Below are 23,373 nucleotides of genomic sequence, written 5' to 3' on the forward strand. Positions count from 1 at the left end.
CCTGTAGGTTCATATGTGGGTGAGTGTACAGTGTTACTCATGGAGCTGCTCCTCTAACCAAGATCCTCATTCCCCAGTTTAGCAGCGAGCTCATTGGATACACCGTCTTATCCGCCCGCTCAAACAGCGACCTGAGGGCGTCCTCGCGCTCACACACACAGATAGAGCCGTGTATGCTAAATGATCTTTAAAAAGCTTCCTTTCATGTCTCCTTCTCGCCCTCCTCTCCATCTCGTCTCCTCTTGCAGCTCCGTTAGCGCCGCTGCCCACTTTGTGAAACGTCGGCTGCAGAAACTTTCTGAGACGTCTGCGAGCACTCGGAGGCAGAGGCTGAATGACGAGAGAGGCAGTTCAGCATGTCTTCCAAAACGCTCGCCCCCCGGCTGCACAGAAAATCAATTTGTGTTTAAGAAAGTGTTGTGCTGCACGCGCTGGGCTCTTCTGTTGGTTGGTAAAGTGAAAGAGTCATGATGGGAAGAGGTGAGGAGGTAAAGCTCACTCTCACTTCACTGCATTTAAAATCCATATTTATAGTGAAGCCAGTTTATAGTGAAAACATTGACTGAACCTCAGGCCTCTGATGAATTTCACTCCATGATGTAATCCACAAAGGACTTCTGGGAGTCAGCAGAGAAAGTGCGCCACTACTGCAGGAGAATATCTTTGTTAATTTACACCAAATACAGAATTCAGACCAAAGTATCACCGGTGCAGCCGACACTCTCAGTTACACCGTGTCCTAACAGCACGGCAGCGATTTATGTCGTATTATCGCATGCTGGCTGTCCACACTGCATCCGGTTGATGTTTCATTCTTTGTTCTGTATATTTCAGTTCCCCCTTGCGAACAATTTGACATGTAGTGCTTTTGTTTTGAAGGTAGATGTGTGAAGCTTTGTATTGATAAACTGCTCGCCTTGAGCCGAAAAAATATTTTTTTTTTTTGTGAAATGTACAAAGAAATGAAAGAGAATGTAAAAAGAAATTCCCCTTTTACTCCCCCCACCCCCTAGAGCACATACATGTATAAAAGTGAATATGTGCAAACATCGGGATGAAAAAAAGTTTTTCTGTTGTTTAAAGAGCCCATATTATGCCCTTTTTGGGGTTCGTATATTTAATCTATGTACCTACTTTTGTACGGTCACAATAGCTAAAGTCTGAACAAAGTGTCTGTTTTCATGTACTGCTCCTCCTTGCTCCCTCTACGCTCTGAGTCCGTCAGCTACGCTCTGCTGAGCCCACACTGTTAGACCCCACGTGGGCCAAGTCTGCTCTGATTGGTCTGCCAATCCGCTCTGTCATTATTGGTCAGCACGCTTCTCGGAAATGTCCCGCCTCTTTTACCATATTGGGAATGCAGCCACTGGCTCCGTCCGAGGGGAGCATAAACATTAGCACCTTAGCACTACTGTGCTACCGCAGGCTACGGCATATCGTGGGCGTGCTACAGAAGTTAACGGGCGCGCAACATGAGCTGCTGGGCTTGCCACAACGAGCCAATGGACTTAGATCAGTGATCTCACACTGACAATGACGGCGCACTGACAAATTTTTATCAAGGGGGGCTAGAACCGAGCGTTACATGCAGCTAATGCTACAGCTAACAGGAGGACGTAGGAGAAGCCGCGTTTCCGCGGACTTTGAATTTTTGCACATAGATGTGCTTAAACATGCACAGGACACTTGGAAAACACACTAAAGAGCATATAAAACCAGAAAAAAACATAATATGGGACCTTTAACACAAGTCAAAGCTCGGATGTGGATATTATTTATTCACAGTCATGTCCCCTTTGTACAACAAGCTAACGAGCTCTGTTGAGCAAGAAGAGCGAGTGTCAGTGTCGTGTAGAGCGCCCTCCTTCCTCTTTCCTCGTCCGTCTACGCGAGTGACAGAGAGGAGAATAGTCGGGGTAAAAATCGGGCTTTGTCAGGATGTGAAACCATTAGTGAACATGAATAAAGTTATAATGACATTGTGCATATTTAATGAAAGCCTATAATTGAGATAATCTGACACAGCGTGGTGTTTGCTCACGAGGAGGCATTTACTCTCTGAATGTAATACTATGCTTTTAAATGAGTTTCAAATGGCTTTTACTGTTTCACCTATTAATCAACAGATGTGAGGCAGTGACGAGTGATTGTTAAAGGATATTTATCGTCTGACTTCTCAAAGCATCGCTTGTGCCTCGTCTTTTGTCTGCGTCGTTATACACACCACATCATGTCTGCAGAGTTCTGAGATCAGAGGTGCAAAGACGCATGTTCCAGTCAATGAGAGGAAACGAAACTGAACATGAGTGAAGTGTGAAAATCGTACAGGTACAGCATCAGAATGAGAGCACGGCTTATAGAGAAGTGCTGACAGGTAGTGATGATGAATAAAGAACAGATGAGATTAATGAGCTCGTCTTCCTATAGGAGTAACTGGAGAGTTCACTTTTAATTGCTGAAAGGTTTCTGACTTATTTTCACCTCAGCTACCAACAAAGAAAACAGAGAAACTTTGAATAACTCACTGGGTCCGACCGATATGAAGGTTTTGTGGCCGATACCGATATCAGGTAGAGAAAAAAATGAGATACCGATATATCGGCCGATATCTTTCTTAGATCGATCTTCGATCTGTAGATATAGAGATAGATAAACATATTTATTGAGTTGATCCCTCAGTTATCAAACACTTGCTGAAAAGATTTAAAATAAAAGACAAGATGGTCACTCACTGGAAATTAACTGAGCATGTACGTGCATCACCGCTCGACTCTCTGCAGAGTGATGATGCTCGTTGTAATCCATATAGCGCCCTCTGCTGGTGACAGAGAGCTTCTAGGGAAAAACAATGACTGATGAATAAATCTAGTAATACAGACGCATATCAGAGATGAAAGCAAGCTGACGCCGATAGTCACTTGATATGCTAATATTGGCGATATTATCAGCTGGTGGATTAATCGGTAGGGCTCTAATTTCTGTATGAACTATTTACCTCTGATAAACACGACAACCTCTACTGCAGCCTCTAGGGACACGCTGATAGTCCACCATGTTTATTATGTGCAGAATATGAACACAAGAGCAGGAAGAGCTGGCTCGCAGGTGTCTTCTCATTAATTTCCGCCCTGAAAACCTGTTTGATTCAAGTTCGACATTTTTCACTGAAGCCAGAGTCGCCTGAGTCACTTCTTATGAACACATCCAGTGCAGACACTCTGTCCTTGTTTCACTTTCTCTCTTTGTTTAGTCATCAGATGCCCTGTCCTTCGCTTGGCCACACACACACACACACACACACACACACACACACACACACACACACACACACACACACACACACACACACACACACACACACACACACACACACACACACACACACACACACACACACACACACACACACACACACACACACACACACACACACACACACACACACACACACACACACACACACACACACACACACACACACACACACACACACACACACACACACACACACACACACACACCTCACACACTCTCTTCTTCTCTTTTGTATTTACTCTCTCTCTCTCCCTCTGCCCCTCGGGGACTCTGAGAAACATCAAGAGAGAAATCCAGAGGATTCAGGCTCACACCCGCCGCTCGCCCCGGAGAGCTATCACTGCAGGGTGCTGGGGGGGAAAAACAATGTGAGGCGTGATCTATATCAGACAGCTACTCCAGCGGGGGAGAGAGAGGAGAGAGAGAGAGAGAGAGAGAGAGGGGAGGAATAATACACTGCAAATACTTTATCTTGTTGAGGAATGACTGTGTGGATTCTCTTTGTAGAAGGAGCGGAGGGAGGGCTCTCCAGGGAGACAAACACAGAAGGAGATAAAGGAGTTCTTTCAATGGAGGGGGCAATCAGCCACTCAGTGTTATCGCAGTCAAACAGGGGCTTTGTTTCCTATCCTGATCAATATACATTCATAAAGATATTTCATCTAATAAAGCCGACTGTATGGAGAGAATCCTCATGACTAGCTCAACGCTCAATCTTTCATTTTATTTTAAAGCTGTTTTCTTTACGATTTAAACGACTGAATAATCAGCATTTCTGAGGGTGTAATCATCGAGTCGGTTTGTTTGGAAGAGGAGGAGACCTCCGTGAATAATTTGGCTCGTGATAAAAAATCTCAATAGCTCATTATTTTACAAAAACTCCAGAAAATCTTCACCTAGAAACAATCTGAGTGGCGCTGACGTGCTGGTTATTAACCTGAAAATGCTTTATTTAATAAGCATAGCTCAGATTAATGCAACATTTATTGGTTACACCATACACAACGTATTTGTGATTCTTTGAGTTAGATTCAGACTTTTGCAATGTTGGGGGTTGACGGACGAGGGTGCGTGAAGCCGTAACGGACCGGAGCGGACATGCAATGCACGCGTATCTGGTGGAAGTGTGGGGCTGTTTAACGCCTATCTTCAAAACTGGAACTATTATGTTTCAGGTATGTCTACAATGAATGCAAACAGAGCAACATCATGTTAGGAGTTCCACAAGGCTCAAATCCTCCGTTATTCATCTTGTGCAGGCTTTAATTGGTCCTTTTTGCAAGTTTTTTGCTTTTTTTGCTTTTACATCAACCTAATCTAACCAGAATCTAAACCAGTTGTGAACATTACAAATTTGAATCGGTAAATTTATTCCCATTTAAACATATTGAATTTTTCTGAATTTTTTCAGATCAATCTGTAAACTGTTCTCATGGAAACCTTCGTTAAGGCTGTACTCAACTCAACACATTTATGAGACTGGTGTCAGACTTTAACTAGTCTTAATAACACAAGTGAGGGAGCACACACTCTATAAAATATTTCAAGGGCTTAGTAAATGTAACAGTAATATAAAGGTATTATTGCTTGAAAAATATGACTGAACATCATTATGATGAGTATTTGGGTTAACTATATCAAAATGTATGAGTAAAAATGAAACAGAAATCTTTGTGTGAAATGTAAATATATAAAGTAAATTTATTTCATTAAAAAAAAGTATGACTTGACTGACAGATTACATTGTTTAAATATTTTATAATAATTATTGTATGTTTCATCGATATTTTTGAGAATAAACTATGAATAGCAATCAGTTTAAAGAACTACAATTATTACACAATTTAACTTAATATTATTTGTAATTTGACTAATCTACTTTTAAAAAAAAGTACGCCGGCGGAAGTGACGACATCATTCGGTCCGGTTCAAACCTGAGCATGAAATATCAACCGACCAGCATTACTATCATGTCGACGATATTCATTACACCTAATTTGACTTGTTAGCAAACTTCAGCTAGTTGACATGTGCTATTCATTGTCTTCTGTACAACTAAACTTACGTTAGCCCTAGCCTTATTAAACCTACACTATTCGGTTACACAACGGCAATGACCGTGTAAAAGTTGAACCGTTTAAAAAAAAAATTTGATCTTGGACCACGGAGCTATATGCGGCGGAGGCGGGGGGAGGGGTGCGCTTTCTGTTTAGCTTATTTTAGCTCTTTGTTAGCTGTTGAGCTACTATGCTTAGCTTGTGAGTCACACACGCATTCATTCATTTCTGCTCTAAGAGAGGATTAAAATATGTTCACCTAAATGTAGGTTGAACGGGTGTATTGATAAAGTTTGGCTTTTTACTTCAACTCTGGTTATCTACAGGTTATTTCACTGCACCACCGTGACCTCCCTTGTGTGCGCGCAGCACTGATAAACACCAAGCAGACTATATTTTTTAACATCTCTAAATATTTTGTAATTTTTATGATAAATGAATAAACGCATGTTTCCAAATTGAAATCATATTACATTTTTTTTCTCGATTTTTCATAACCATTTAAGGTTTACTGAACGGTTCCATATGTAGATGTGTACAAGCCAAATTACTTTCTACTCTGACGACAGACGCAGATAGCTCCGTCCTGTTTACATTCTGACTGCTTTACTTTTCAATATCACATATGCTCAGTCCTTCTCCAGATGTGCTTCTTCTTCTTCGTCTTTCCCCTCGAGGCTAATGCCCGCTAAGGAGCTACAGAGATGGCATCGTGCACGCTTTCCCAGCCGTCGAGAGCCAGATTTAATACGAAGATATAATGCATTTTTCCTTTTAATTTTTGGTGCTTTAATTCACTTCTGGGACTTGGTGAAACTGGGAATAGTGGTGGAAAGTTAGTAGGATGGTAAAGCGGAGATAAAGTTAAACAGAGAGACGGGAGAGAAGATTTTACTGAGAAACTTGTTCACAACTCCTGCAGCACAAACATCAAGCAGGAAAAGTTGGCTTTCACTGGACTCTTCATTCTAATGCAACAGACAGCCTCATTAAAAAAAGAAACCCTGCACAAAGTAGGAGCTCGTTTTTGTGATCTTTGTCTTCTGAAGCGTGAGCCAAGGGGGCGACGAGAACGACAACGGTCTCAGCAAGAGCCAATCATCAAACTCTACTGTCATATCCAATCAGTGACCGTCCAGGTCTTCCATAACCAGGTTGTGTAATTCTCTCTCTCTCTGTGTGTGTGGATTGATATTTCTACCAATATTTAAACACGCTTTCATAGAGGTTCGACTTCTTCTGCTTTCCTTAGCACACAGAGAATTTCAGCATTTGAATTATCATCATGAATAAAACATCATCATTGTGCAGAGGAAAATCTCAAACAGAAAGATATCATTAACATTTAGAGAGTTAGAAAACAGCAGAGAGCCTCAGATCATGATTTCAGGACCATTTGGCCTCACATTTGATAAATTACAGTTTTATCTGTTCTCATTAAGGTTCTAGATGATTATTTTTGTCTTTATTCAGACTGAATCTCTGCCATCTTCTGCACAGTTCACTGTGCAATGGTACGATTAACATTTTAGCATATTGCCGCTTCTAGATTCAGAGGTGTGAACGTTTTAATCAAACCTCATTAAAGTCAAATCACAATCAAACCGAAGGTTATTTGGGGAATGAAGATTATCAAATACCTGCTGAACGTCACCAACAATGCTCCACCAGAGCAGACTGCAACTCACCATTCAATAAAAGGAGAAGAAGAAGAAGAGGCTTCTAAATATCTGGTAAGCACACGACCGCCCTGTTAGATTAAAGACTAGCTCTACCCTGTCAATTTTCGTGCACTAAACAGGTCTCCACGATATGAGAAAAATATCAGATGTGCAGCTGTGTTTCAGTTTTGCAATAACGAGATTAATTGGGATGAATAAACAAATATTAAAGAGTACATATAAGCTATAACTCAAACATATTATGACTTTCTTTCTCTGGGGTTGAACATGTCGCTCCTGAATCCAGAAAGGAATATTTTCAGGACTAAACTGGCACCAGGTGGCAACAACCCAATGGAGAAGTGCAAAAAGCAACATTTTGCTTTTTTTTGCCTTTATATCAACCTAATCTAACCAGATGTCTTTAGATTTCCCAATTGTCCACTGACTCTTAACTAAACTCTAACTTCAATTTCGTTTACATTGATCTAACACATAAAATCTAATTCTCAACAAAACACAAGCTGGAACCAACTACGAGTAGGAACAAATATGACTTATTAAAACATTTACTTTCTGGTGGTTTTTCTTTTGGGGCGTTCAATGGGATGAGTCAAGGACTGTAGACAAAACTTTACTCAATCAGGTTTCAGTACTCGAGTTTTAGTCACACAAAGAATCCAAAAAATCAGGTTCATGCTTTGACAAAGTTGTCACAATTTAATTTCCATCAGTTCAAATTCTTCCACGAGTCACTTCTCATATCTCGCTCAGAATAAAAAACCTTCCACAAACACACAGACACCAGTTCTCAGGACTTATGCCATGACTTTGTTCAAAATACAACCATTCAGTTGCAAAACTGTGAGGCAGAACTTGAACAAACTTCCAAACTATAAAAAGAGCATTTCCTAATTTTACCCTTTTTAAAGGTTCAAACTTATTAAGGAACTTTAAATCTCTGATGTGTCTGACTTGAACACAAAATATAATGTCATTTAACTCCCTAATGGCAGCTCTCCATGTTCAGTTTCATTATTCTTGAGGGGCACTTTTGTTGGGACACCCGCCCACAGTATATACGCTTCTTGTGATTCCATTACAAACAGTAAAAGCTGCATACAAATCAATAGTCCCCTGAACACATCACTTAGGCTATCAACATGTTTAAGTATCGACTCCAGAAAACACTGCTGTGCTGTCATTCTCCCAAAGCGATGTTCAAATTTAAAAGCAAAATGGCTTCTTAAATATTCCACAGAGAGGCTTTCTCATTCCTTCCTCTAGTTACACTCCGTCTCCGTCTGAGATTCTGTCATTAAAAATTCAAAAGTCTACAGTATGCTGTTCACTTAATGTCTGGGTGTCAAATAAAGTAGAATACAAAGGCACACAATGTTTTAGCCAGGAATTATTGATTATTCTTCTCCTGTGGGGGAAAAGTTATGTTGAGGAAAGTTTCATCCAGCGAGCAGCAGGAGAGCGACGAGTGTTTAATGAGTAATGAGTAAAGATGAGAAACCAAAAGGAAACCAACAGAAAAACATTGAAGAATACAAGGAGAGTTCTGCAGGTTTTATGTTTCCCTTACCTCGCCAAAGACGGCTTCTCCATCCTGCTGACATTTCCAGTAAAAGATACACTTTGTACGACACTGATAACAGTCCATATGTGCTCCAGCAATTTAAGGGGAACTCAGGTATTTCTCAACCTAGACTTTGGATAAATATTTAAAGGGGACATATTCTGAAAAATCCACTTCTACAGTTTTTTTGAACATATATGTTGTCTACTGACCCACAAAATGTGAAATAAACACCATCCAGTCCTTTGTTTGTGGTCTGCATAAGTCTTACAACACAGAGAAAAATGCTCTGTTTCAAACGTGCTCTCCTTGTGATGTCACAATGGGATTCTGGTAAAAAAAAAAAAAAATCCCCTCCCCTCCCCTGGTATCTCCACCCATGGACTCCACCCCCAGCCTACAACAAAACTTTTGCACAGGTCGGCCATTTTTATTCTCGGAAACATAATGCAGCAGGTTCATTAGAGCACGGAGATGGTAGAGGTGGCGTGCAGACAGTCTATGGTCGTGCAGCGATCACAGGGAATAAACGTCACCACCCCTTCCCACTCGCTCCAGGTGAATTCTCCTGATTATATCCTGCTGCGTTCTCACATCAGCTCACTCTGACTTAACGCAGAACATTTACTAGGGGACTGTCAGTCAGTAAAAAGTTTGGGGGAAAATGTGTCTGTGTTTGCATCGTTTTCAGGAGTTTTGTGCAAATGTGAAAGCACTAAGTGACCATTTGGTAGAACAGGTTTTTGCTGCAATAGATCACTCCAGCCTGCAGGATCTAGACATGCTGCAATGATTGCAACAGACATGGAAGTCACCTGATCAAAGTGCGTCCACTAAAAGTGTTTTTTTTGTTGTTGACAGGCTCAGATTGTTGTTCTGTGTCTCCAGTGTCTGACAGCATTAAAGAAAGGATCCCTGCAGAGTGAGACGTTTTTGTCAAAGAGATTTCTTAACCAGAAAAATCGGTTCAATCGTTCTTAATGTTGCAGCTTAAGTTGGAGTCAAAGTGTGTTTGCCTGCATTCAAACGTGAAGCTCATCATGAAGAATTCAGGATGTTTTCAGGAGTTTAGTGCAAGTGGAAATAAAGCAAAAGACTGACTTCAAACATGAAACCTCATCATTCAGCTGATCTTTAATGTCCAGGAGACGATGTTCATTTGTGTTTCGTGTGTTTGTCAAACATTAAGTCATTTCTAAAAAAAATTATTTACTTTCTTTCACTGACTTATCAGTTTGCCTGATTGGGTGCGTGGGTTTGTATGTGTGCAGGTATATGTTTTTAAGTTTATCTATGTAAGAGGGGACATGTACATGTATCTATATGTGTACGACAACAATCCTATTCGCTTACCCATCCCGGCATATTACTTTTACCCACAATGGCTTTGCCAAGCTTTGAATTTTCTTGTTTGTTTATTTGTCTCACCACTATTACCACCTCATTTTATAAGAATGTTTAGACAACTGTGTCTTATGCCTGTTTTATTGTATCTCTTTACTTTCTGAAAAACGTTTGTATCTTTGACTAGCTGCAAAACATGTTTCAATTTTGCTCTGAATAAAAATTTAAATTAAAAAAAATAAAAAGTCATTTCTAAGATCTCTGTGATGTTGACAGCCTGTCGTGCAGTAACACCCGGAGTTCTTTGTGTCCAATGACTCAGCTGAAAAACATCCGTTAAAAAACGCCGCTTCACATCCTCTCGGGTTCTTCCCCACTGATGATTTAAAACCTCATATCAGCAGATGTCCCCAGAGATGACCTCACATTTCTTTTCCCGTAGAACGCAGAAATTAGGGACAAAAGCACACGGGGGGGGGGGGGGGTCAATCAGAACTGGAACATTAACTATGAATGTGAGAGTGCAGCAAAGAAAGACACTGATTCAGCCTAAATCAAAGGACAGTGTGTTTAAGAAGACCCTGGGGTCCCGGTGACAGCTGCATGCAGGATGCTGCGGCGCTGATCAACTCTCCACGTCGCAGCCAAATCCTCCCATAAACAGCTTACTCTTACACTTCCTATATCCTAAATCCCTGCAGACTTCATCACTTCACCTCGCCCTTCATCACTCTCTCTCTCAGTTCAAGTATTCCTGAGCTCGTCCCCGTCTTAATGACTCACTCACTTCTCTCTCTCTCTCTCTCTCTCTCCTTCTTCCCTCGCTCGGATGGAGTGGAGGGATGGATCAGTGTGAGAGCTCTCTGGAGGGGAAAGTGGTTCCCTATCTGTGCACTGATGATTGTTAGAGGCTGCGTTCACCTTCCCTCACACCTGGCAGACTTTCAGAGTGTGTGTGTGTGTGTGTGTGTGTGAGAGACGGAATAATAACCAGATCCAATGATACGCCGCAAACCATCCCCGCTCTTCCTGAAAAGCAGGAACATTTACATATAAATAAGTGTGGGTTTCACTCGTCTTTATCTGCGAGTGATTCGACACAGCAGTCATTCAAACGTGCTCTGAACACCTACTTTAGACGAGACGCTCCCGGTCTTATGAGAAATTAGGTTCCTCTTGTTGGATGTTCTCACTTTGTATTCATGTCAAAGGGGGGAAAATAACAAAAGCGTTTTCAGCGGTTAACGTGGGGAAAAATGTTTTATAATCATTTCACCAAACAACAAATGGAAATAAGCGACAGACCTGCCTCATAAAGACAGAAGGCCCAGCAGCTGTTCTGTACGAGCATGAGCAGCAAGTCGGTTTCACATGAAAATATCGAGATAACTTCAGGAGGACTGCTCCGGATATTCTCCTGATCTGGTTGTTCACACATGCACCTCACAGCAGGAGACTATCCCTGTCAGACAGAAGGGGGCGGGGCCTCCTGAGGTAAGACGTGACTTAAAAAAAACAACGCAGAAGAAGCAGCAGAGTCCTCTATACGACACTATAATGAGAATATGTGTCTTTCTATCAATGCTACGTGTAGTTGAACAGAATCTCAATGTGAACTAAAGAGTGGAGAAGAACATACTGGAGAACAGGAAACATAATGCAGCAGGTTCATTAGAGCACGGAGATGGTAGAGGTGGCGTGCAGACAGTCTATGGTCGTGCAGCGATCACAGGGAATAAACGTCACCACCCCCTCCCACTCGCTCCAGGTGAATTCTCCTGATTATATCCTGCTGCGTTCTCACATCAGCTCACTCTGACTTTCTGTAGAATAAATACGAGGAGGCTGGAGGAGAAACTCCGGGTGAAGAGAGAAACATTCAGCTGTTTGTGTGATCACACGACGCTCAGCATGGAAACATCAGGAGTGTTTCAGGAGTTTTCTGCAGGTGTGAAAGCACTAGTAGTCCGTCTACTCGGCTTGATCCAATCCAGTGAACGTGTGAGGACTCTCTCTCAAAATGAGTGACATTCTCGATACTGTCGAGACATTATCTGAAGCAATATCGCGCTCTCCTACAGTCGAGTCCAGCTGTTTGTCATTTTTAAACCGAGTGTCCTGCATGGAGGTTGATATGTTCTTATTATTTATTATTTATTATTTTTAGTCGCTTTTTAAAAACTGGAGGCAAACTTTGGCAGAACACGAGGAATTCCCCTTGTGCAAAAGAAGTGGTTACTTGTTATGAAGCTTGCAGAAATAATTAGAGAACTAAAAATAACTCGGGCTCAGATAAACCCAACATGGCTCATTCCAAACTTTTAAAGTGTTACTTAGGAAAACAAGAATGTACAAATGAAGATTGATTGATGATCATTACGTTTTAGGGTTACAAACCTAAAAACTAGCCATTACAGCAATTGTAGCGATGCATACAAATCACGGGGTGCAGACATGGAGGCGTCCTCGTCACTAGAAGTGAAACATGATGTCTCTTTTCTTTCACAAACTGTCTCAGGCTGAGAAAGCACACATCGGTTCAGCCGTAACAGAGTTGACATTGACTGGCTAAGGCTGATGAAATCTGCTGGTATGCAGGCGATCTTTATCGTATGGATGGGCTAATGAATCAGCTCTGCGTTGATCAAATCAGCAGAGAGAGAGATTTGAGGTTTGATAAGAGATCAGCAGTCAGTCAGAGACGGAAAATAAAGCTTCCAAACATTCCCCTCGATTAATCCATTCAAAGATCTTATTTCAAGCTAAAGTCAAACAGTCTTTCAAATAACACAATCTAGAAGCTCCATTACATGAGAAAATAATCTTCTTCCTGTGTAGCTTCATTGAGGTCTAGTTTCCACTTACTTACATTAGCAGCAGCTGTGTGTTAGAAGAAGAGCGTGTCTGTGCTCATGTGTTAGTGACTCCAACATGTGACGATACAGATTTGGATGCAAACTGCATTCCTCCGAGCTGAGCTGCACTTGAGTCATGTCGTGTTTGTATAGTCACAAGTGTGTCTCGTCCTTCGGGGGGGGGAGAGAGATAATCAAACCATTCATGTGTGCAGCAGGGAGGGGTCACCGTCGCTGCAACAACAGTTAGGCTGAGGGAAATGTTCTCCACTCAGAGCCGATCCGAGCTAACAGTCTTTATTTTAAAAAAACATCAGGGATTTTAATATTTACTGCCTGAGTCATGTGAGGGATGATTTTTTACGGCTCCACACAAAGACATTAAACAAAAGCCTGCACATCAATTTAAAAGAGGGAGATCCATTTTACATTCAGAGCTAGCTTTCTGAGCTAAGAGTTAGCTAACATTAGCTACAGCTGGTAGGCAGCTGCTAGCTTGCCGTTGTGTATCGCTGGGACCAAAATTCAAATTCATCAAATAATGTTTTCACAAAGTTTAAATGTTTGATTAGGAAGCCTTCTGGTCTCCTCCCTTTGGAGGTCTGCCGGGCACGTCTATAGGCAGGAGACCCCAAAGTAGACATAGAACACGCTGGTGGACTAACGTATCCCTTCTGGCCTGGGGACTCATCGGGATCCCCCAGGTGGTGCTGGAAAACGTCGCTGGGGAGAGGGAGGTCTGAGGCAACCTGCTTAGCCTGATGGTCTCCAGTTTTTGAAGGTCTCGGTTATGTCTTGGAATCTAAATCATTTTTACTCTTTCTCTTCTCGGTCTCAGACTGGGCGGACTCTGGATTTTAAATCAAGACCGGTTAAGACCACCACTGATCGGCTACTTTTCCACGTCATTCCTGTGATCAGAAGGAAAACGCCTCTTTCTAAAAGAACAGATGTTTTTCATTCATTTGTAGTTTGATTTTTATCCCCCAGTTACGACCTACAACCTTCATGGTGTAATGCTCTTAGTTAGTGACACGCCCCCTACACACAAGATGATGATTTTTCAGAGATATTTACGGTCTTGGTCTTCTCTCGGTCTCATCCTGTCTTGGTCTTGGTCTTGGTTTTGACTCGGTCTCGATCCCTAAATGTCTTGTTCTTGGTTCGGTCTCAGAGCACTCTGGTCTCGGTTATTGTGGTCTTGACTACAACACCAGCACAACACGATGATTTCACTTGTATTTTTTAAAAGTAGTAAAAAATAAACTCAGCAGGTTAAAAGTGTTTGAAATACAAACGATGCAGATTATGAAACAGATGGAGGTTTAAAGCTCAAAACAAACTGACGGCCCTCTCGGTTGTGTAACAGTTTTAAGAGCGTCTGACTCCTTCCCTCGGCTCGTTATCTGTTTTGGACGAGAGCCTCTTTTCTCTGGTCGTCATAAAAGGGGTTACACCGTCCACGCTTTGTCGTAAAAGTAGATCACACTCCATGCAGGCGAGCAGCATGATAGCATTAACCTGTAACACAAACACGGCGCTGGATGGCCGCCCCTCACCTACACACTGCAGACCTGCCGAGCACAAACACAACACTTGGAAAATAAATAATGACTCAAAGGAGCCCACACAGCAGACCGGAGAGGACTTCATGCTGGATTACTGTGGGTGTTACACATTTTAAAAAAATCAGATTTCAAACAAAATCCTCTTCAACAAGTTCAGCCTCACCGCTGGAGAACGAGCCGGTGTGAAAAGGTGAGCGAGGAGCAGCCGGGGAACGTGTAGCTAATGAAACTCTGCCTGTTTGGAGGTCGAACAGTTCTGCCGACTGCGCTGCCCGTCACAGCACACCCCCCCCCTCTGAAACAACAGCCCACGCTTTCAAGAGCTCTCAAATCATCGCATACAGATTCCTCCGGGCTCGGAGAACAGGACCTGCATTGCTAAAGCATGTGCAGCACAGGCCCGGGGGCAGCCTCGGCGCCTGCTAAATGGGCCGTGTTGGACGCCGATATTCCAGAGAGAAGTGCTGAACGAGGAGTTTGTTTGAATCCCAGCAGAGGAAAAAAAAAAAAAAAAAAGCATGAGGACGTTTTTAAATGTGTTGATTACAAGCTGGAGATCAGTGAGGAAACATTGATTACAGCACGCTATGTGGAGGGAGCTGCAGGGCGAGAACTCGTACAAACCTTCACATGAACACAACTGATCGATAAACCTGACTTCACATTACAGTAGAAACAGCAGCAGGCGGCTGTGACTCTTCTTAAAGGTCAGGAAATCAGGTTATAGAGAGTGCAGAACATTAACTGTCAGACATATTATCTGCAGACTTTATACTGCTAGATTGAAAAAAAGTAGAACAAATGACCTGAAGGCTTCTTTATGCTAGACATCCCAGAATGCAATGCTCTAAGTTTAAAGGTGCAGAAGTGTTTAGCAGCCCTACACCCGTCAGTGAGGGAGGGGGGCAGATTCTAACCTGGACAGCCCACTTGGAGGACTATAGCCTCCTTTAATCGGATGCACGCACTAACCACAAGGCTACTGGCGCCCATCAGGTGATGATGTCACAGTGAGCAGGTCATCACCACATCAGAGGTCATAACAGCTGATCAGGTGAAGATGAGGTCATTAAAGGTCGTGTGAGGAACTTTCAGGTTTTATGACAAAACAATTAGCGTTTTATCGACCTGGACGGTTATCGGGGGGCTGATATTCAGCGTTTGGTTGATTATCTGTAACGGTGTTTAATGTTTGATCGTCGATCAAATTTATGAATTTTAAAGTTGCGCTACTTTGGCTCCGCTGAAGGTGTGTCTCTCGCTCTGCGTCTGTTTTCACTCACCACTCTGTGGCACCCGAAGCCCCGCCCACAACACTACCTGATTGGCTAGATGGCACACGAATAACAGTCAATCCAACACCGTAGCCTGGGAGCCTCTGAGCCTCTCCTTCGAGGCGATAAACTCTGTTGTTTTGAGGTTTTTTAAGATGCAGCGGTCAGGTATGTTTGTCACATGTCAGGGGCGTTTTTAGTGTGTTTAACCCGAACACAACATACACAAAGAAGACAAGAGACATCCAGATCTCAGCGACCACATCTTACTACTCGTTGGTTTTAAGAGTTGCACGGGAGCGAGAGCATGTGTGAGCGAGGATCATGGTCAGATACAAAATGTTTTCATCTCAGAAATCCTTCATTCATCACCTCGGCCGTTCTTAAAGAACCTAAACCTCGCGCTCAGTGAAGCGTAAACAGGAAGGATGATATTGAAATAATACATATTTAATGTAGTTTTATACGACACATATCTTATCATTTCATTCACGTAGCTGCAGCCTTGTGGCAGTCTCGCTTAAGTGTATGCTTTGCATATAGCTAAGACCAAACTTCCCAGATATGTGAGTATGAATATTACATGTCGCATACAGAACAATAAACGGTGAAAACACAGAAAACTAACTTATAATGTGCCTGTTTCCAAACAAATATATTTTGACTGTAAGTGTCTGCAGCTGTGTGAAGTGATGATGAAAACATCCAGACATAAGCAGCCGATAACAAAGTGATGATGTGACGGTGGATGATTGTGTTTCTGCTGACGGCTGCAGACGGCTCCACCGGTTTTTAATTTGCACAAAATCGTCACTTTCCTGATGAGTGTCTTGTTTTGTTGGAGGATGTTTTTAAATGTTGGAAGCAGCCACACACAAAAAAAGAGCCAATTATCACGGTTTAGTTTGGAGTGTTTGTTATGATCTGCAGCCTATTAACTGGTGCATTACAGGTGGAAAAGATGCTGCAGGAAGGAAGAGAATGCTGATGCACATAATGGATGGAGATGGAGGAGGAGGAAGAGACGGAGGAGAAGGAGGAGAAAGAGTGTTGAGAGAGTGTGACATGTGGTAGTTTTATAAATTTAATACATGTGGCTCTAATAAAAGCTGCTTACTCGCCGTCTGTGCTCCGTAATAAAAGAACAAATTATGTGTTTCTGTCCAAAGACTGAGACTGCAATCTAAACCTGAAAAACATTAAAAATATAAACATAAAGAGAACATGTGAAATAAAGTTGTAAAGGTCCAATCAGTGAGATGTGTAGAGAGTGAAATGATAAAGTGATCTTACTATATGATCAGACATTAAGGAAACATGTTGAAGTGCTGGCTTCTCTGACAACAATGCAGCAGCCAGTATGTCCTCCTTCTAACTTTAGATTCTGCTCCTGAATGATCTGGATTTGTTTGGACCAGAGAAGGTAGGCGGTTTTAAGACACCCCCACACAGCCGTTTTGGACGCCCCTCGGTTTCCCAGATATGAGAGCAGTTATCAGGTCAACAGGTGTTGCAGCGATGGAAGCGGGCAAGAGAAGTGGTTCAGATAGAAGTGATTGTACCCGACCTAAAAAGCCTCTGCATGTTTCTAATAAGCTCCACGAGCAGAAACGTGCTCAAACTAGGATCAATATTGGAGATGCTTTTGAAAAATGGAGAGAGGTTAGAACACAGAAAGGTTTACAGACCCATGCAGAGCTGGATAAACACTGAAGCTTCAGTGTCCACCACATGGCAAATTGATGAGCATCGACCAGCAAAGAAAGCAGAGTGCTAACAAGCGTCTGTAGGAGGAGTACTGTAAGAGCTTTACAGACTCACAAACGTACAAGTATGAAGTGTTGACATCACGTTTACTGTTGACTCAGTTCAACTTCTAGAACAGCGACACAATCGTTAATTTCACAGAAGGGGCGGGACTCCTGATACCAGCTTAGTCAACAACAATGGCGGAGGAGACGCTGGTCTGCCTCGTCTTCTAGGGGGAACAGTTTGAGGTGTCGAGCTGCTGCTGATGTCAGGACACGACTCCTTTACATGTTTTCTTTGTGATATTTCTTTGAGTTAAAGCAAATATAAAACAAACGGAGCTAAAACACACCTGAAGGACATTACAGAAGTTAACTTTTGTAACCATAGAAACAATGAGCGCTGGTGAGAAGCGCTCTGAAACGGAGGTTGTGGGCGCTGTCAGTGCAAAAAGTGCCATCTGTGGACACACGCCTTTACACTGAGAAACAGCAGTGAAAACGAGCCAACTCATAGTATTTAAAAATCGTCTAATAAATGTTTTTTTGTCACATAAAATGTCTCAAACATTTCGCTGATATCCACTCATTGATCAGAAAACTATTCCAGGCGTTCAAGTGAAGCATGAAGAACTATTTCTAACACAGTTAAAGCATCGTATTGGATTCCTGCAGAGCCTGAAACTGAGTATGTACCCGCCTCAGAGCAGATTTTTGACCTTCTGCAGATGGGAGGCTAAAGTGACTGCTGCAGGACATAAACTAACTCTACTGGATAAAAGAAGCATCTTCTGATTCCTGACTGACAACGTACCTCTGGCTGGGAACGAGGATGCATTTGTAGACCAGATGATGTAATTCCACCCAGATGTTGCTGGAAGCGGATAATACCTCATGATGACCTTGGACCTCCAAAATCGAATCAGTGCATCTTTGAGTCTGAGAGGACTTTTGTGCCAATTTTGAAGCCAGTCCCTCGAGGCTATCCTGAGAAAGTCAGAAACGACCTGACAACACAGTTTCAATTCTCTCTGTGGACAAAATACTCCAACGACACCAAACTCCACGGAGAAAATCAGTAACTTTTCATTGCAGGATTCAGGAGTCGCTGAACTACAATTCATTTATCGCTTACGCTTTTATCCAAAGTGAAGAACATCAGAGAGTAAGCGAGGATCTAGAGAGGAGGAGACAACGACAGGAAGTGAAAACAAACAGCTTTAAGTCTGATGGGACACACAGGTGCTGACAGGAAGTGACCAGAGGAAGAGCACGACATTGACAGCAGTTCCTCTGAGTTCTAATCAGCATCAAAACCATCCTAAACATCATCGTCATCATCATCATGAAGGTCTTAGGTGTTCATAAAGAGCTGGGTCTTTAGTTTTTTCTTAAAGGTGCAGAGGGACTCTGCAGATCGAATGGAGTTTGGTAGTTTGTTCCACCACCGGGGGGCGACAGAGGAGAAGAGTCTAGTTTGAGTCTTAGGGCCCTGTTGTGAAGGTTGGATCAGTAAACAGCTATTTAGACCCTAAAATATAAAATAGCAGATTAACCCTTTTAGTCTGGACTTGTTGTTCTTGTACTGGACTGACCGTAAAGGGTCGTCTCGCTGTGTGTTGACCTTTGTACAGGGAAAAACACACACACTCCAACATGTGCTGTTGACGACATTAACTGCAAACATCTCTTTTGAAAGGAGGGTTTTGTTCGAGTCTAATTGCCTCCGAGAGTTTCAGTCCACATGACCGTGCAGCATGCAGGGTGATGATGCATCTTCATACCACTGCCCATCACACAGGCTGACCTTTCATCTGCCCGCCTGACGGTCGAGGAGGCTGCTCAATATATTCAATTAAAAGTTCATTTCCTCTCATTTCTAACACAGACTGCTGCCAGAAGTCGAGCCAAGACAAGCGCTGGGAGGAATCAGGAATTTAAACACTGTTGTGGTTTCAACCGTGAAAGTCCATAAAAAAAAAAAACGGATTTCTGTGACATAATCGTCTGAAATCTTGGGTTACTCTACTGTACTGCTGTTCTCCTCCTCTGAACTGATGCCTTTTATGGACACAAGCACAAAGAGGACGGAGCTCATTCTGCTGTATGGCTGGAAAATAAAACATCTGTGCTCAACACTGTAAGCGTTCAAACCAATATCAAACTCACTTGAAGTACAATACAAAACTTTACACGACCATATATTTATGTTTGAACATGCAGTGAAAAGCCATGCTTCTTGGATTGAGGAAAATGTAAACGAATTACACCTGAATCCATCGTGATTTAATCTTATTTCACACACAGGAGCATTAAAACGCGCTATAAATCATGCTAATCCTTGTTTTTAGAATAAATAACCAACTCTATTCCAATCGGCTCGATGGCTAAATCTCCATAGTGCCTGTGTCTCCTCTTTTCCTCCTTGAATCCCCCGCTAACTGTCCTAAATGTATTATGCAGAATAAGCGACGTGGCCAAATTGCCAGTTTTTTAAATGGAATTTGGCGCACGCAGCTCAATCCAAATGAAAGTGTGATTAGTTGAAGACGCCCTTGTGTAAAAAGCTGGCCCTAAACACACATTTCTAATTATTCCTTACATACAATGAAAACATGCTGAGCTTGTTTTTTTTTTTAGCACATTTAGTGAATTGTGTTAATTTCGGCTTGACATCAACGACACAAAACTGACAAAAATAACAGAGCTGTCACCTTATTCCCACTTTCAATCCCTCAGATGACTTTACACATCTGGAAACTGAACAAAAAAAATGCACGCTGACTCGCATACAAACCACAAGAAAACACACGAATGTTGCTTTTTGTAAAATATAATGTACTTTGCACATTTCGGCTTGATATCCTCAGACCAACCTGAAAACATTGTGTCACCTTATTTCCCCCCCGATGACTGTATATTGTCGGTGGGAGTAACCGCGGACCCGGTGAGGAAAGCAGAGATGTTATCACTCTGTTATTCTGTGACTTTTCGGATGCAGTCAATGGAAATTATAAGAATTAAATCATAAGGTTCAGGAAAGCTGTTATGAGTCATGTGTGCTTTGTGTTTTTGCCTGATAAGCGACGCGGTGTTAAATTGCCAGATTTTTAAATGGGATTCGGCCTGGGCAGCGCTCTTTCGGAAAACAGCTAATTACGACATGAAAAAGTTTCACCGCCCTGTCAACACTCATCCACCGCCTTAAATAAAACCTGTCTGAACATTTAAGACACTTTAAAGCTTTAATACATGCGTGTGTGTTGGGTTTTGGCGCTTCTACACGCAACTGGTAGATGCAAGAAGAAGAAGTTTTACACAGGAGCACGTCGGCTCTTTTCTTTACCTTGTTCTCCGGTGTCTCCGCTGCCTCGGACCAGTCCGCCGTTCAGCAGCAGAAAAGAGAGAAAAACGAGCAAACGTCCACATGTTGCCGGTGATATTTGGGCATTTTTCTGCCTGTGTTTACTGTACATCCCTGTGACCCTCGGTACCGCCGACCGTCCTCCCTTTCCTCGCCGTTGTTCAACTCTGCCTCCCTCTCCGAGTCCTCCGAGCGTCAAACTCCGACGAGTACGGAGCTCCACCTCCGGTCTGAACCGTCAAAATAAAAGCCCCCTGTCTGTGTTCACACCATTTACTTAAAGTGGACATAGCATGTATACAAGAGCACCCTAAACCTGCATTATTTCTAATGGCCAGCAGGAGGAGACACCAGATGTTAAAAAATAATTATTCTATAGAAGTCTATGAGGAAACAAGCAAACTTTCACTTCATTTATTCCTTCAGTTAACATCGTCCTATGAGTTTCTGGTCACAATCTATGTGTCCAAGTCCTCTAAAATACAGCATGATGATTATTTGATAAATGATGGTCCCTTTTAGATGAAAGAGAAAATTAAGTAGGAACGGATTAAGGGGAGGGAGCAACTTTTTGATCCATTTGATGTCAACCAGCATGAAACCAAAACAGCCTTTGTTTGGCCACACCTCCTCCATACTGAAGCCTCCGCTCTCCTCCAGAGAACACCCCTCTCCACTCACGGAGTTGTGAAATGTAACGCACCATAATTAAGCATGATTGTCAGAGTAGAGGAGAACGAGGGAGAGGAATCGAAAAGAAACTAAGAATACTGAAACTGACCTAAGAATCTGTTCTGCCCGGACTATACCCACCTGAGGGACCTTTGACCTTTCACGGTAGGTTAAATGTGCTTTTTAGTCAAAGTAACCTCCAGTGTTGAAAAAAGAAGCGGATGCTGAAGTGTAAAATCCTGCAGTTCCTCGAGTGTCCACTAGAGGCTGGCTTCAGAAGCACAGGAAGTCACATACACACCCATTCTAAAAAGTCTGTTTTTACAGCAGAGATTAACATGTTTACAGCCTGGTTCAAAAAACCAAATAGGTGTGATTAACTAATGTCTCGATCGACACACACTGTACGGGGGGTGAATATTTTGATGACTCATCCGTTTTGATTTGATGAAGGATAAGAGTTATTCACAATTAGGCGTGTAGCTGACATGATTGACAGGTGGGCGCGGTGTAACGGTTTGTCAGGAGGTTTAAAACCCGCCTCAGTTCCAGCTCTCAGCCTGTCGTTAGGTTGACTGAAAGTTAGACTGAGACAGCATTTCCAGCATGGAGACCGCCATCGATGGGACTCCAGCGCCCCCTGCAGGAACAGACGGGTGACGTCACTCAGACTTCGTCCAGTAATATTTAGTCTATGACTTTGGTTAGCAGAAGGGACGTGGCGTCAGGTTGGTAACCTTCTGCGCATGTTTAGGCTCCGATGATGTCACCACCGCAGTATGTCAGTTTCCCCCACACAGAGGTATTGGTCGTCACCTTTGTACAACGGACGAGACGATATTATACTAAAGCATTAAACTCTCTGCACTCTGACATCCCAGCTTCTTACCATCAAGTGAATGCACCACAATGAACTATCTGCATTTTCTTAGAGGAAAACACGAGCTGTGATGAAAATGAACAGATTGCATTTGATTGGATGAAGTGTCTTTATAGACATTAACTTAATGTACTCACAGTAATAACTGGAACACACACATCTGAAGAACTCCAGTAAATATCTGCGTGTTTCAACCATCTGCTGCAGACAGATGACATGTGACTCATCGTGAATTCAAGGCTCCACAATGTGTTTGGAATTCAGACAATGCAAACATCACCAGAGATTTTTTTAAATGTACACGTTATGACCAGACGGACATTTTCAGTTCTGTTGTTTAATTATCCGCTCTATTTTTACATTTCACATTATATTCCTTATTTGAATCCCTCAAAAAGGTCCAAAAAAGGTTCTTCTTCTTCTTCTTCTTAAAACTGTTCTATGCTTAAAGCGATCCACCTCACATCTGTTTGCAACAGCTGGATTACACACTGAACACCTCTCTGCTTAATTCAGGATCTAGGTCAACAACATGGTGTGTCCCTTAGCTGTGTATTCGCGTAACCTTGGCACAAAATCAGAGTAAACACCTGTTTCCTGGCCTTTTTATCAGCCTGTGAATCAGCCTGATAAACTGCAGCTGTCACATCTGCTGCACGGAGCAGCTGCATGTCCTAAACAACAAGCTAAAGGGCACATTAAGCTTCCCACATCATGCTTCACCGCTCATCAGGAAGCGTCTGCAAGATTTCAATGTTTGGAAGCCTGCAGACAAATGTTGTCCGACGTGTGTTCTCCAGGATATTTAATTTCCCCCCACAAATTGGAGACTTTTACTTTGAAGGCAGAATCACCTGTCATCCGGTCAGAGTCTCATTTTGTGGAACTTGACGTCACTTGGCTCGAGAGAAAACGAGGGATGGATTTCATTCGTGTTTTATTCACGTTTCTTCAAATTCAAGATGCCAAACGAGGCTCCTCAGAGAGTAGAAAATGACCAAACGTGCGTGCAATCAATTTAAAAAAATCATTTTAAATTGTTTTAATTTG

At 42.4% G+C, this 23,373-nt stretch overlaps 1 protein-coding gene across 1 annotated transcript in view; it reads right to left on the reverse strand.

Moving 5' to 3' along the window:
* The window catches only part of adam19a (ADAM metallopeptidase domain 19a), a 154,543-nt gene extending 133,576 nt beyond the window's left edge, over positions 1–20,967 (reverse strand). The window contains exon 1 of the mRNA XM_061030910.1: positions 20,754–20,967. Coding sequence (XP_060886893.1) covers positions 20,754–20,883 — 130 coding nt within the window. The 5' untranslated portion in view covers positions 20,884–20,967. The remainder of the gene's footprint in view (positions 1–20,753) is intronic.
* Between the last annotated feature and the right edge of the window lie 2,406 nt (positions 20,968–23,373).

The sequence above is a fragment of the Labrus mixtus genome, chromosome 23, assembly GCF_963584025.1.
Source record: "Labrus mixtus chromosome 23, fLabMix1.1, whole genome shotgun sequence".
Lineage (NCBI taxonomy): Eukaryota > Metazoa > Chordata > Actinopteri > Labriformes > Labridae > Labrus > Labrus mixtus.